The sequence below is a fragment of the Ochotona curzoniae genome, unplaced genomic scaffold (genome assembly GCF_017591425.1).
Source record: "Ochotona curzoniae isolate NIBS_2020 unplaced genomic scaffold, NIBS_Ocur_1.0 contig_1482, whole genome shotgun sequence".
In the NCBI taxonomy this organism is placed as follows: Eukaryota; Metazoa; Chordata; class Mammalia; order Lagomorpha; family Ochotonidae; genus Ochotona; species Ochotona curzoniae.
The window spans coordinates 4,787,562-4,802,016 of record NW_024465100.1 but is presented as its reverse complement, the minus strand read 5'-3'; the positions used below and the strand labels follow the sequence as shown (position 1 = coordinate 4,802,016).

The 14,455-nt window shown below is 41.5% G+C and overlaps 1 protein-coding gene across 2 annotated transcripts in view; it reads right to left on the bottom strand.

Annotated features, from left to right (window-relative positions):
- Nucleotides 1–9,716: 9,716 nt before the first annotated feature.
- PIK3C2G (phosphatidylinositol-4-phosphate 3-kinase catalytic subunit type 2 gamma) overlaps nucleotides 9,717–14,455 on the bottom strand; it is a 241,159-nt gene continuing 236,420 nt past the window's right edge. For both annotated transcript variants that reach the window (XM_040968303.1, XM_040968311.1), the window contains one exon: nucleotides 9,717–9,869. In XM_040968303.1, the coding sequence (XP_040824237.1) occupies nucleotides 9,717–9,869 (153 nt within the window). The remainder of the gene's footprint in view (nucleotides 9,870–14,455) is intronic.

Here is a 14,455-nt window from a genome sequence, read left to right as displayed (position 1 = left end):
GTCTGCCTTAGTGATACAGTAAGTTAAGCTTTCCTTGTTTTATAACCCAACAGTTAAGTTCAGCTGATCTACTTCTGATCCTGCTCCCTGCTAATGAGCCTGAGTATGTGGTGGGTGAGGTCTTTAATACTTGGGACCCTACTACACATAGTGTAGACCAGGATGGAATTCCTGGCTCCAGGGTTCAGCCTGGTCCCAGTTATTGCAGCTGTTGGGAGTGGGCTAGCAGATGGATGTTCTGTCACTCTTTGATATAAATCATGGTAAGTAAAACAAATGTCTTTTGTGTGATAATCTATAGAGGATTTTAGAGAATGCATGTAACCTTCCTTAAGTTTCCTACTGAATCCTTCTTGTGAGTCTACCATTTCAGATTTTTTTTTTGTGAGGCAAAGAGCACTTGCATCTATTATTTCACTCCTGAAAGGCAGGAAATAGCTGTGGCTGGGCCTGAGCCAAGGCTTGGAGCTGGGAATTCAATCCAGGTCTCAGATGGCTGATAGGAAACGAGTTGTCATGGTGACAGCTCAGCCATTTCAGGATCTACACTGCAAGGAGGCTGGAGTCAGTGGTCAGAGCCAGAAGATGAAGCCAAGTAACCTGGTAGAGAAGGCAGGCTTTCTAACCGTTCAAATGTCTGCTGTTTTTGCACTTTCTAAATCTGTAATTTTCATTTTATACTCAAAATGTCTTTGTAGATCTCTACTTGGTGTGATATCATTCTAATGGTGAACTTTAGGCCTTTGGACATATTTTAATATTAAATTTAAGCCTGATTAAGTCTAATGGATTAACTTCCTTGAGTGGCTTGTTTTGTGTGTACAGGCCATATTTGTTTTGCATGGTCCAGAACATTTCATGAAGGTTGGATCTTTTTAGAATAATAGCTCTGAGATTATGGTGTGTGTGTGTGTGTGTGTGTGTGTGTGTGTGTGTGTGTGTGTGTTCCATCTGAATGTATTTGAAAGAATGACAGAGGCAGGTCTTCCATCTGCTGGCTCACCAAGAGTCCACCATGGATGGGACTGGGACAAACTGCAGCCAGGAGTCTGGAACGTCCTCCAGATCTCCCACAGAGTAGCACAGACCTGAGCACTTGACCTGTCATCTGTGGTCTCCCAGGGTGTGCATTAGCAAGGAGCTGAAACCAGAAACGGAGCTGAGACTAACATGTGCAGGTCACAATACTGAAGGTATGCAGCAGCCTTTACCCACTGTGCCAGTATGTATCCTGTCCAGAGGGGATGTTGGTGATGCTTACAGCCATTATTTTGCTTTTTTTCTGAATGGTTATTTAAAAGTCTATATTCTCTATTGTGCCTGAAGTATGTTTCCATGCTGCTAATTAGGGTTAAGTGAACAATTAAAAAGATGCCCTTCAACTTTGGGAAATGAAAAAACAAAAGCATGCCAGGCTTGGCAGAGGGGCTCTGCACGTATGCTGGTTGGGGTATGCTCGGCTGGTTGGAAGATGGTGACTCTTAGCCTTGGTTTTGCTTGTGCAGATGCTGGAGGTGACAGCAGTGGATGTTTTTTTTTTGTTGTTGTTGTTTGTTTGTTTTGGTGTGAGCCAAGCCCTGGGTTATGTGTGATCTTCTGAGTTCCCAGGAATAGGGGGTAAGTTTGCAAATGCCTTGTTGTATGAAGCATCTCATTTCCTGGCCTGCTTATCCCAGCAGCAGTGGCTTGTCCCTAAAGAGTGTGACACATTCTTCCTGGGTAGTCATTACAGAGTTCCAACTTGGATAAAAAAAAGACTGACCATTTGAGCTAAGTCTTCAGGGGATTACAGCCTAGTCAGAGGCAACAACTCCAGTTGCTTGCAGTCAGAAGGTCGTTCTGCTCCTTCATTTATTAGGAACTTATCCTAAGGACAGAAATTATTTTCTTTAGTGATGGTTGGGGAAAAAACCCAGGGAACAGGGAATGGAATCAGGGTGACGTGAATGTCTCAAGCCTCTTAACTTCAGCTGGAATTTTTTGTTAAGAGTCTTACTTTCATAGTTCTGGGAAAATTAATCCTGACGATATGTTTGCGGTTTGGTGGGGAATGGAAATTTGAACTCAATCTCCTATATTTTTTACTACTAACACTTAAAATTAGTGTGATAAAGGGTATCACAAATGGTTTGGTCTGTGTTAAAATGAAGTTATCTTGATTCATTAAGTTTATTTATGACTACAGCAAAAGACCTGAGATAAGCTATTTTGAAATACGGAAAGGTTTAGTTAGCTTGCATTTCTGATACTGAAAGTCCAAATGGCACCCTGGAGGCTTGGTGGAAATTTCCATGTGTTAATGGCAAGGATTGTGGGGTCAGTAGGGAGAGTAGGTGAGCTGAAACTTGGGTAGCAATGCTTCTTCAGAAGCCAGGCTCCCTGTGACCTAAGGAACCTCACTGGTCCCTACTTCATAATGTTGCTACTGCCTCCTAATAATACCACTGGGGGCGTGGGGGGCAAGTCCTTATTCAATCTATGGACCTTTGGGGGACCCATAAGCTAATATTCAAACCACAGGGAGATTTCCCATTGGCTGTTTCAGCTTCAGGTAAGTTCAACTATCAAATCCCATATTGGATACCATGTGACTTGTCATGTCTCCTAAAGTTCTTTGCTGTGACGGTTTCTCAAACGTTTTTGTTTCTAATCTTGACAGTTCTTAGGAGTACTGATCAAGTTTTTGATATGGCATCAGTGCAGATTGGTCAGTGCTAATGTTCTCATGATCAGGTTGGGCTACAAATCGGAAGATTTCAGAGGTCTGCGTCATTTCACCACATCTGAAGGGAATGTATTATCTTAGACTTGACATTGACCTTCCTTGTCGGAAGTAGTTTTCAAAAATTTTCCAGGCTTCCTTTTGCAGAGGAAGGTACTCACACTACGTGAGTGGGTAGCCAAGGGAAGGTTACCCACCTAAATTACTTGGAATTCCTTTAGGTGGGAATTTGTTTCTTGTACATTTACTTAAGCCTTTCTGTCAATTTTGATTCTTAGATGATTTCATACTATGGGTTATAATTGTTCAAGTAGCCCAACTTTCACCAGCTTTGACCTTTGTGCAGTCCGGTGCCGTACGGTAGGGAGTGCTTCTGTTTCAGCTACAGAATCCTTGACAGTAGGTTCTTGGAACTGGAAGTTAGCATTTCTGATGAGTAAGGTCTTGGGAAGATGAGTATTCTGGTCCTATGACCTTCAAAATAATTGTAATCAAGGTAGGATTGAGGTAGCAGTGGAATTCAGAAACAAGGAAAGGGAATCTGAACAATGAATATTTGGAACTTGTTCTTAGATTTTTGAAGGATGGGCCAGGAAGGAAAACAGACAATGCTAGATGGAGGCCAGGCCAGCAGTCAAGCAAGAAAAGCAGCTAGAAAACAATCAGGCTGTTCAACAGACACAATGTGAGAAGCTGGGTGATGCTTGAGTCCTGAAGGCCCGCCCCTTTCTGCAAAGATGCAGATTCGTTGGCAACTTGCTACTCAAGGCTCCAATTTACCCTTCCACTCTCTCCGTTCTTTGTCCTATGTGGCTAAAGCTTTTCTTGGAGCACCCTTGTTCTATCAAGTGTTGACAATCTTGATCCTGACTAAAGCGATCAGATCTGAGAGACTATTCCTGTGAGACCAGCATGTGATCCAGGCCACGTCCTAGCCTGAAATCTTCATCTGACCTCCCTTGCCAAAGTTCTCCGTGTTCTTGTTACCCAGAGTATCAGTTTTGTCAGTGTGCCAAGTAAGATTGTTCACCTTATATCCATGGTAATAATTGTATCTTTTGGAAACTCGTGGAATGCTTCATACTCGCCTCCATGGGATTTATCTCAAATCTGACCTGAATATTTTTTTAACCAGATCTATTCCAGCGTTTCAGGGAATGTGTTTTACTTGTTCTTATAAAATGCTATGAAACTGAAGAGGAGTTTGGGGAAACCTTGACTCTTGGTTTCTCCATTAGGCAATCATTATCTCTACTCTCCAAAGTTGTTGCTCGTCTACTATATGATATATATAAAATTAAGGTACTGGTCTGAAATGCATTGCTTTTGTTTATTACTTTCTTGAAGAGTACATTGTCTATTGAAGTTCATAATTCTCCCCTGCTGCCTCATGGCATCTCATTTCCTCTTCCTATCTTCCCAGTATGTGTTTTAAGATCCCATTACTGCTTTTAGGGGGATGGATTTCTCATTACTACTCTGCTTGACATCTGCTATTGTGTATCTTCCATTACATAGTAAGAATGGGCTGTACTTCAACCTACTCCAGTTAGTTTTTTGTGGGTAGATTTGAATCTTACCATCAGTGGCTGACAAGCTCAGGCTTTTTAAATTGCTTTCTTTGTTTTTGGGCAATCTCGATCAAAATTGTCAACTTCAGTATGAAAAGGGGTTATATTGTCTTAATATGAAGAGTCCTTATTCTCTTTGATTTAAGTTTTAATAAATTGCAGCCAAGGTTTGAAATTCTGAACTCTCATAATTTCTTTAATCTTCCAACTCTGTCATACCTACTGTTGTTGAAGTGATTGAAGTTTAGGGTCATATTGCTTGAATTCAAGGTGGGTCATACCTCCATTAGTGTAAAATCACTTCAAAATAATATGCATCAAAGGAATGTAATTGGGTGAAGTTTGTGGTAGGTAGGTGTACCCATTCTGGGAGCAGAGACTTGAGTAGAAGTGTATTAGAACTCACAGTACATTTTGACTTAAACTGGAGATGGGGTGCGGTGGGAGAAACAGACTCATACACAAATGGGAGATCATTCCCAAAACAGCCAAAACTTGGTCATATTACAGACAAAAGCCCAGAATGTGGTCTACATCTCTCACATGGAGACCAGAATTGTGAGTACCTGAGTATGCTACCTTATAGGGTGCACATGATCAGGAAGGTAGATAGGAAGTGGAGTAGCCAGAGTCTTCAAAGCAGGAAGTCTAAATGAAAAGTGAGTCTTTAAAGTTTGGACTTAATCACTGTACCAAATGCCTATTCTTCAGCACATGCAGAATTCGGTCACTGTTTAACCTGAGGCTTACTGGGTTGTACTGTGACTGCAGAGTCCACTGTAAGAACATACAAGTTCCTGTGATCATGAAAGAGAATGAATCCTAATTCCTAATACTTGCATTGTAATATGAAGCTTGAGCTCTATGGGAGGCTGTTTTTGTTTTTTTCGTTTGCTTCACCAGGGCAGTATGTGGATATTGATGGCTCCTTAAAAATCCTGTTTCACATTGAGCCATGGCCAGAACAACGTTTATTGAAGTGAGTCCCTGGTACCATGAACAGTAGTTAGTAGGCTACTTGTATCCAGGTAATAATTGTCTGACTCTTTGGAGCTGTGCTGCTTCAGATTTTAAAAAGATTTATTTGTAAGGGAAAGTCAGATGTACAGAGAGGAGGAGAGACAGAGGAAGATCTTCCATCCGATGATTCACTCTTCAAGTGACCATAATGGCTGGAACTGAGCCAGGAGCAAAGAGCCTCCTCTGAGTCTCCCACAAGGGTGCAGGGTCCCACGGCTTTGGGCCATCCTCAACTGCTTTCCCAGGCCGCAAACAGGGAGCTGGATAGGAAGCAGGGCTGCCAGGATTAGAATTGGCTCCCAGACAGGATCCTGGTGCATATAGGGCTAGGCTGCCATGCCAGGCCCTTTAGATTTGTCATTTCTGTGGAAGTGTCTAGGAGCCTGAGAAAAGGGAAGAGGTTGTAAGGGTTAAGGATATGGGTATGTGTTCATTGGTTCAAGAGCTTCATGCACACTTCACATAATTATCAATTTTTTCATCTAAGTGCTTGCGTATTCATGGACAATGTGACATTTTGTGTCATGCTACTTCAAAAAGCTCATGGACAAATGGAGTTACAAAATTATGGCACAAAACGTTCGAAAGTTATGCAGTTTTTCCATGACGGTACATTTCCCTTGAGTATACTGGAGATCTTTTTTTTTTTTTTTTTTTTTTTGAGAATCTCTTGATTTATGTCAAAATTTCATTTAAAAAGAGAGGTTATGCTACTGTTAAACATGTTCATGTCCCAGCTGTTGCCCTTCCCATGCAGCTCCTTGCTTGTGGCCTGAGAAGGCAGTAGAGGACCACCCAAAGCTGTGGGACCCTGCACCCATGTGGGAGACTCATAAGAAGCTCCTGACTTTGGTTTGGCTCAGTTCTGGCCATTGTGGCCACTTGTAGTGAACCAGCAGATGAAAGACTTTTGTCTCTAAGTAAAATCTGCCTTTCCAATAAAAATAAGTAAATCTTAAACCAAATTTCTCCCTTTTGTAAGCTCATCAATCCTATTGGATTAGGGACTCGCCGAACTCCATATAATCTTGAATAAATTACATCCGCGGTGACCTCATTTTCAAATGGGATCATTCTGCAGTTGAAGGGGTTAAGGATTGAATAAAGTATTTGCTAAAATGAATACCGAAATAGCAGCTGCTTAAATGTAAATGTCACAAATGTTCAACATGGTATGTTTTACTCTTAAAACATACATACCTGTATAAACATTGGAAGTAATGAGTTTTAGTTTATGCTGGACTGGAATTTGACTCTTTAAATTTATGCTGCTTTCCATATCTTGTTGTCCCACTCCTGTTACCCCTGTCTCTTGGGTGGCCTCACACACATGCTTGTAACATCTCAACTGCCACACTTAAGCTGCATCCTTGTGTCCTGTAGGGACCTTCTCTTAGCCCTCCATGGGTCTAGACTTTGCTTTTAGCAGTGGACTTGGGAGTGACAGGTTTGGAGTGGAGAGTGTGAAGGTCTCCTGGGAGTAATTTGGCTATCTTTGGAAGGGTTGCTTGAGAATCTAGACTGAAGGAGACAGGATCCCCTCTCTTGAAGGTATCAGGGTGAAGGCTGTCTTAACTCTAAGGCTGAACTGTCAGTGAACCATGCTTCTCTGTGGTCTTGGGACTTACTATGTAGTGATGGGAGACAAAAACACACATAATAAAACAACTAAAATCAAATCTATAAGATGTTCAAAAGCAATATGTATATCAACAAGGTAGAATAGGCCTGGGAAAGCAGTTGAGTATGGTCCAAAGCCTTGGGACCCTGCACCCAAGTGGAAGACCTGGAAGAAGCTCCTGGCTCCCGGCTTCAGATTGGCACAGCCCTGGCCATTGCGGTCACTTAGGGTGAATCATTGGACAGAAGATCTTCCTGTCTGTTCTTCTCTCTGTATATTTGACTTTGCAATAAAAAAAAATCTTAAAAAAATATTACACAGTAGTTTCAGGGTAGGCCTGGCAGGGATGGAGGCCTTGGAGGAGGGTTTGGAAAGAGTAAGAGTTTTGTTAAGTGGGTATGTGGGACAAAAGCACATTTTTGGAAGAAGGAGCTTACTGAGCAAAAATGTCAAGGTTGAAGCATGCCTGGAGTGCTCAGGGGACAGAAAGCAGGTCCGTATTCTTGAGTGTCATAAGCAGAGGAGGAATTAATAAAGGATCGAATGAGAGAAGTGACAGGAGGTCATATCACATAGAGCCTTTTAGGTTACTTTAAACACTTTTGCTTTTATTCTGAGAGGAGAGGCCCCTGCAGAGTTTTGATCGGCAGATGACATGTTCATTCCAGTCACTGTTTTGGGATTAGGTATAGGGCAGGTTAAGCATAAAAATAAGTAAACTGTTTAGAAAGCAACTACAATACAAGGATGATACTGGTGACTTGGACCAGAAAGGCAGCCAAAAGCGTTATCAGTGGTTGAATTTTGTTTACAATCAGAAAGTAGAACCAATGGGATTTTCTGATCTATATATTTATTATACAAATACAAGTTACATCTTTCCTGATCCCATATGTGTATTGGAAAAAGATATTAAGGATGACTTCAATTTTTCTTTTAAGCAAAAGGATGACATTTCTATAAGAAAGGGAAGGCTGTGGAAAGACAGGTTGAGGGAGAAGACCTGAATCTCACTTAGGAGATACTGAACCTGAGATTTTTCTTGGTATCAAGGGGATGCTGAATAGATCACTGGATAGCTGGTCCTGAATTGGAAGGGTTCTGGGCTGGCGGTAGGAGATCTGGGATCATAACAAAGATTTTAGTGAAAGACTTGAGAATAGATGAGAATAGAGAGAAGCAAAGGAAAGCACCTCAAGTGTGTCCTGAAACTCTCCAGCCCTGGAGGTTGTTGAAGAGGTTACACCTTCAACTAAACAGGGACACTAAACAGAGGCAAAGTACTTTAGATAATACTGGCTGGACCTGAAAACTGACCTTTAGAACTAGCTACCTTGGAGGTTGGTAGTGACCTTAGCAAAAATAGTTTGACTACTTTTTTCAAATGCTTCTTTGAAATGGGTCTAGCAGGCTCAGAAGTGAGAGTTTGGAGATGGCAGGGAGAACAATTTAAAAAGTGCTTTTTCAAACTTCATATGAAAGGTGGAATAGGAAGAAGCAAAGGGAGTCTACCATCTGTTGGTTCCCTCCTGATGCCTGCCATGACTGGGGCACAGGTCAGGAGTTCGGCACTCAATCAGGGCTTTCTGTGTGGGTATCACGGGTCCCAGCACTTTGAGCCATCATGCATTAGCAGGAGTCTGGGTTGGAAGCAGAAGCCTGACTGACAATTGCAGATGCTCTAATGGAATCACAGCAGGCATCCCAAGCTGTGGTTTCTGAAGACAAAGCAGGGCATGAAATGAGCATTTAAGTAATATAGTCCAGTTATGGGAGTAGAAACTTCTTCTGGGACATGGTATTAAATCATGCCTGAAGGGTCTGGTCCATGACATGCCAATTTGAATGATTAAGTGAACACTTGTTTTGGTTGATGGATTATTGAACCGTACGAAGTACATAGATGATTAGATAGCATAGCTTAAAATCTTTCTCCAGTTTGTATACAGCAAAACATGTTATTAGCTAGAATTTAATAATGCTCTTATTTGGATGGCAGGAATAAAAAAAACTCGATTCTTTTACAGAATGTAGCATAGTGGCTTGGGTTGAACCTAATTTACATGCAGAACCTCATAGGCAGAATTTATAGGCTTGTTGATGCTGGTCACAGTGACTGTACTGGAGGGTTCAGAAACAAAGAAACCAGTTAACGTGCCATAAGTAGTTCTGTTCACGGGAGAGAAAGTGTTTTCAGATCCTTGGAGTTGGGAAATATTGAAGTTAAAGATACTGGATTCTTCTCTCTTGGAGATATGATCCTGACAATGGATTGATCAGTGTTGAAGATAAAAATTTGTTGTTCAAGAAGTCTCTAGTTAAGAATTTCTGGCATTTATATTCTGTTTTCTTAATGAAAAGACTAGCACTCTGTTGAAACCTGTCAATATAAGACTCCAGTATCTGTATTGTAAATTAAGACAATAGTTCAAAACACTTTATTTGATCAACTTTATTTTGGAAAATACACTAAATGTTGTTCCTAACTTCAAACCCATATTTAACATATAATAGGAACATTGAATTTCAAAGGTGCATTACAAGCATAAGTCATATATATATATAACTTTTATGATTAGCACTCTAATAAAGATGAAAATATTTTTGGCAAAAGAATGAAGCCAGAGGCAGAGAATAAATAATCACAAAATGCTGATTCTGATTTTCCTTGGGTCCTTCATATCCTATCCTGCCTTTTAGAATAAACATGTTCTGTTGCATGTTAGGGCTAGAAATGAAAGATTACAAGTTGATCAACACTATATTTTTTTCGTAGCAGTGCTCAGATTATGCTGTTTCCTAGTGGATACCATTTTTCTTCATTGAGTGGGACACTACCAAGTTGGATGTTAATTGCCCCCACAAATACATCCTTGCTTTTCACAATTAACATTAAGACATGTCCTTGGAGTTCTGTGACTTCATCATAAACCACCTGGAAAGAGGAAAACATAATCAAATTTAAATACATCTCTTAAACACTTTTCTGAATAGGGCTTTTCATCTGCTAGTGCCTCATACCTGAAATGGATAGGTTAATGTCTAAATCATTTACTTCTAGTGCTTATTCTGCAAAGTGAAAGGTTTTGCTAACATAATGGAGCTTAATGACACACTATTTCCCTAGGAATCTTAGAAGTTACTGATTCCAGTACCAAGTGTGCACCCTCTTATGAAGACTATAAATTAAGAGGAAGAAGAAATTTAAATACCCCTCACCTTTTAACTGTCCTTGAATTATAATGCCACACTAGAACTTGAGCACTGTATTTCATTGTTGAAGGCTAATGATGAAAGAAAGCCCAATTTCCGTGTCTCCCCCCCCACCTCTTACATTATTCAAATACAACATTTCTTCATGGGAAGAAGCCACTCTGTGATTGAACCTACTAAAATTGGGCTTATTTTAACTATGAAAATATATGTTCATTCAGTGAATTTTAAAGCAGGACAAAAGGAAGAAAAGCCATTTTCTCCCATTGGAATAACTAAAGTTGTCATTTTGATGTTCTTCTGTTCTCTGGTTTTGAAGGATATGACCTGCAATTATGCTGTCTCCAGTTTGTTTCTTTTTATGTCTTGTAGGAAAAAAAACCTGCTAGTATCCAGGAAATAAGTTACAAGCATTGCCATGAGGGGCCTGTGGTGTTGAAAAGACTTTGAAGACACACCAGTGCCAAGACATTAGTTACCCATCAGGAAAGACAGAGAGGGTTGAGAGGAAGGCTGACATGGTTGTCAGGGAAACGACTGAGCACACATTCAGAAAAGGGTTTCATGTGCTGATAGAAACTTGCTTGCTTCTTACAGTTAGAGATTCTCTATATGCAAAGTACAAGAGAGCTTTGATAATTTCATGGCAAGGCAGATTTAACAACTCACGTTGGGGTGCGAGTTTGGCAGAATGGCTAAGAAGCTGCTTGGAATGCCTGCATTCAGTGTTGAGGTGCCTACGTTGGCTCTCACTTCCAGCTCCCTGCTCATGTGCACTCTAGTTGGTAATGGTGGAGGTTCATGGTCTTGGGTTCTTGCCCTGCACTTGGAAGATAGATGCCTGGCATTGGCCTAGCCCAGGTGTGGGCCCTACCTGGCTATTGTCTAACGTGTATGACCTCTTAATTTCATTTTTCTGCAGCCTTTCTAATATAGCCCCCAACTTCTGAATCTGTTAATCACCGCGTACTCTGCAAGACAACAGAAGGCATGGAAAACTCCTCTTTTGTCCTTTGTAGTGATTGATCCCTTTCTAAAAGGATGATATCTAAGGGAAGGCTTTTTAAGAGTGTAGTTCTCTTCTAGGACAGAAATCCTATATTTCTAATGAATTCCTTTATAAGTAATGGTAAACAAAGTGCTCAGGATAGCTGAGCTATTCTGAGACAGCAGTGACTATGGAGCCAGAATCCCAGCTGTTTCTTTAAGCTGTTACTGTACTTGCTGAGCATCTCTACCCCCACCCTCTGCTCCTGTTGAACTCAGTCTTGACTGCCACTGGGATTTGTGTATGAAAGGGGGTTGAAGGGAGCCTGCTGGCAAAGCCTGTTGGGACTCACTCTGGGGAGCGTCAAGTAGACAAGCATGGCCCTAAATCAAAGTCTTAGAATTGGAAGGGCAGGGCCCTTGCTACTAGGCTACATTGCTGACCCAGCCTCTCATGTTAGGGTTTAAGGGGAGAGACCTATGAATAATAAAAGATGAAAAGTACCGTTTTCATGAAAAGCTGTGTAAGGCATTGGTATGCACTGCAACACCCCCTTTGCGTTTTCCTAAGATTTATGTAAGAAGGGGAACTAGGTCACCCTCTCCCACTTCACAGTGCATTAAATGACTTTGGCAGTCCTGAGAAATCCCAGCTGTGGCAAGATGTGTGCTGTGGTCTTCAGTGAGGGAAGTGGAAGCAGGGTGGGGAGCAGGGGGAGACAACTGAAATGGGGTCAATGCTGGGTGACGGGACACTGGGCTCTCTGATAACCACCACTAGGCTTACGATTGAGAGCATCTTGTGACACATCGTTGAGGATGTGCGGAAATGATTCGGGAGTTTGCCATGGAGATGAGGTTGATAATTCATCAATTGAGGACAACATAACATTCGCTTAACTGCAGTGCTTTTGTTCCATTCACTATAACTGTTCTGTATGTATTAATGCAGACACAGAGCACAATGGGAGAAAAACTAAAACATTCAGCCTTTTCCCCTTCCTCTTATCTCTGTCATTCTTGGTAATACTTGACTATCCTGATGACTTTTGTTAAAATAGTCATTTATGCATGGAATACTTCAAATTTCTGTTGGTTTGGATTATGCACATGTGAGAACTGGCTCTGCACGGACCCTTACGGAAGTAATTTTGAAGTTGCCTGAAGTATAATGGTGTGTATTCATGCTTCAAGTACAGAGTGTTAGAGTGATTTCTTTGAAAACTTGGGATAGCTTGAGGCCTGAAGCTCAACCCAAGTGTCCTGTGTGGGTGGCATGGATTCAAGTACTTGGGCCAACCCCTGTTGCCTCCAGGGTGTGCATTAGTAGGAAGCTGGAATCAGAAGTAAAGCCTTTACTTGCATCTAGGTACTTGATGGGGAGTGTAGGCATGCTAAGTGAAATCTGAACATCCAAAATCTGCTCCTAGTTAATTTTGAAAGACACTCATGACAGATGAGTAAATATTTAATAGAGAAACAGAAGACAGAAGGCATCCTGAGAGCCAGTGACAAGCAGAGAGGGAGGAATTGATGGATTTTTTTAGGCAGATGGCTGTATAAGCAGAACTGGCAAAATCTGCTGGTTAATTCATCCTGTGAGTGGCAGAGGGACTGGTGTCATTAAAGAGGGATTTTGAGATGATGGAAGAAGATGGTCCAGCTTAAAAGTGCTCTGGAGATGTTCAGATGAAGCTCTCTAGGGACCAGGTGGACATGCAGATTAGAACCTGAGGTGGGGGAAAAACCCTCCCTTGAATGACTTCAGGTGCAACCTGCCTATGAAAAATAACACAATTGGTGGATACACTGATAGAAGGAGGGGGTGCTGTATACGGCTGTTCCTGTGTGCCCGCAGGGTTTGAGATTCAGCATCCACCTTCTCCACCCCATGGAAAGGAAAACCTACAGATGTTCCAGTTTCTCATATGCCGATGTGACATACATGTAATGAATGCCCATCTTCCCAAGAGGTTGAAATTGCTTGCAGACTACTTGTAACTAATACTATATAGATATTAGGTTGAATTCGGGAATGACAAGAGTCTATATATTCATTACAGATGTAATTTTTAAAAAGCATTATAGATCCACAGCTGATTGTGTGGTTATGGAAGCCACGGAGCCTCAAAGAGAAAGGTAGATCATGTGACTGCAGCAATAGGATTGTAAGGAGAGTATAACAAGAAAAATGAGAGTGCTTAGAGAAAATGCAAGTGAATTAACAAAAAAATCTGCATGAGCAAAATGGGCCTGAAGGCGAGGGTACAGCAGTAGTGGTGCTCGGATTGAGAAAAGTCTGGGTTTATTGGACTTCGTCATTAGGGGTCCATTGATGCCACTTGAATAAAGCATCAGCAATAAGCTCTGAATCCACATTGCAAAGGACTCAAAGGTGAAAGGTAATGAAGTGAGAGCAAGTTATGTGAGCCAACTCTGCAGAAGTTAGGGAGTCGGGAAACCAAACTCCTATAATGGGACAAGCAGGACCCAGCCTCTTGTCCATTTTCCTCGGGCCAGCTGGTCCTTACCTATCTTGCCAGAAGGAATTCACTTACTTGGAGTGGTACAGTCAGCCCTATGACATTCTGATCACTGGATTCAAAGGCATTTGAATAGATACGAATCCTGATGGCCAAGATTGTCTACAAGGGTTTCTTAAGGGGAATCCCAGGTTCAGACAGAACATAACCAGCAGACCAACTGGAACCCCCCCTTGCCATCATAAATTGCCTGAAGGGCTTAGTACCACGGACCCACCATGAGCTTGGACATGAGTCTATTCATACACTTCTTCATCTCAAATGCAATCGGTAGGAAGCTTCACCCCTAAATCCTCCAGGAGACTGGGAATTTTAACAATAGCTGCCAAGTCCCTTGCTCTGTGCTTTGCAATCAATATTTATTGTTTTAAATCACTTTTATGGCCACGATGAGCTTTTTGAGTATTGGTGATGTAGATCTGGCTTAAGGATTCTGTAGCAACACCTCCTCCTCATTTGGGGTGGTGTTTGCTACAGTCATCACAGAAAGAATTTTCTTAGGAATGCCATTTCCCTTTTTCTATTTTGTATGTTTAAAAAAATCATCTCGAGTATCCACTGGCTGAGTCCACCTCAAGAAAAGGAAACTAATACATTGAATGAGGTCTAGAAGAGACAGGAAAAGATGGAATTGAGAAAATGAATGGGGTTCGGTGGAGATTGTACAACAGGTTAAGCTTTCACTTGTACCTCCCACAATCCATATCCCAGTATCTGTTTTGGGTCCCAACTACTCAGATTCCCATTCAGCTTTCTACAAATGTGCACTCTAGGAAGC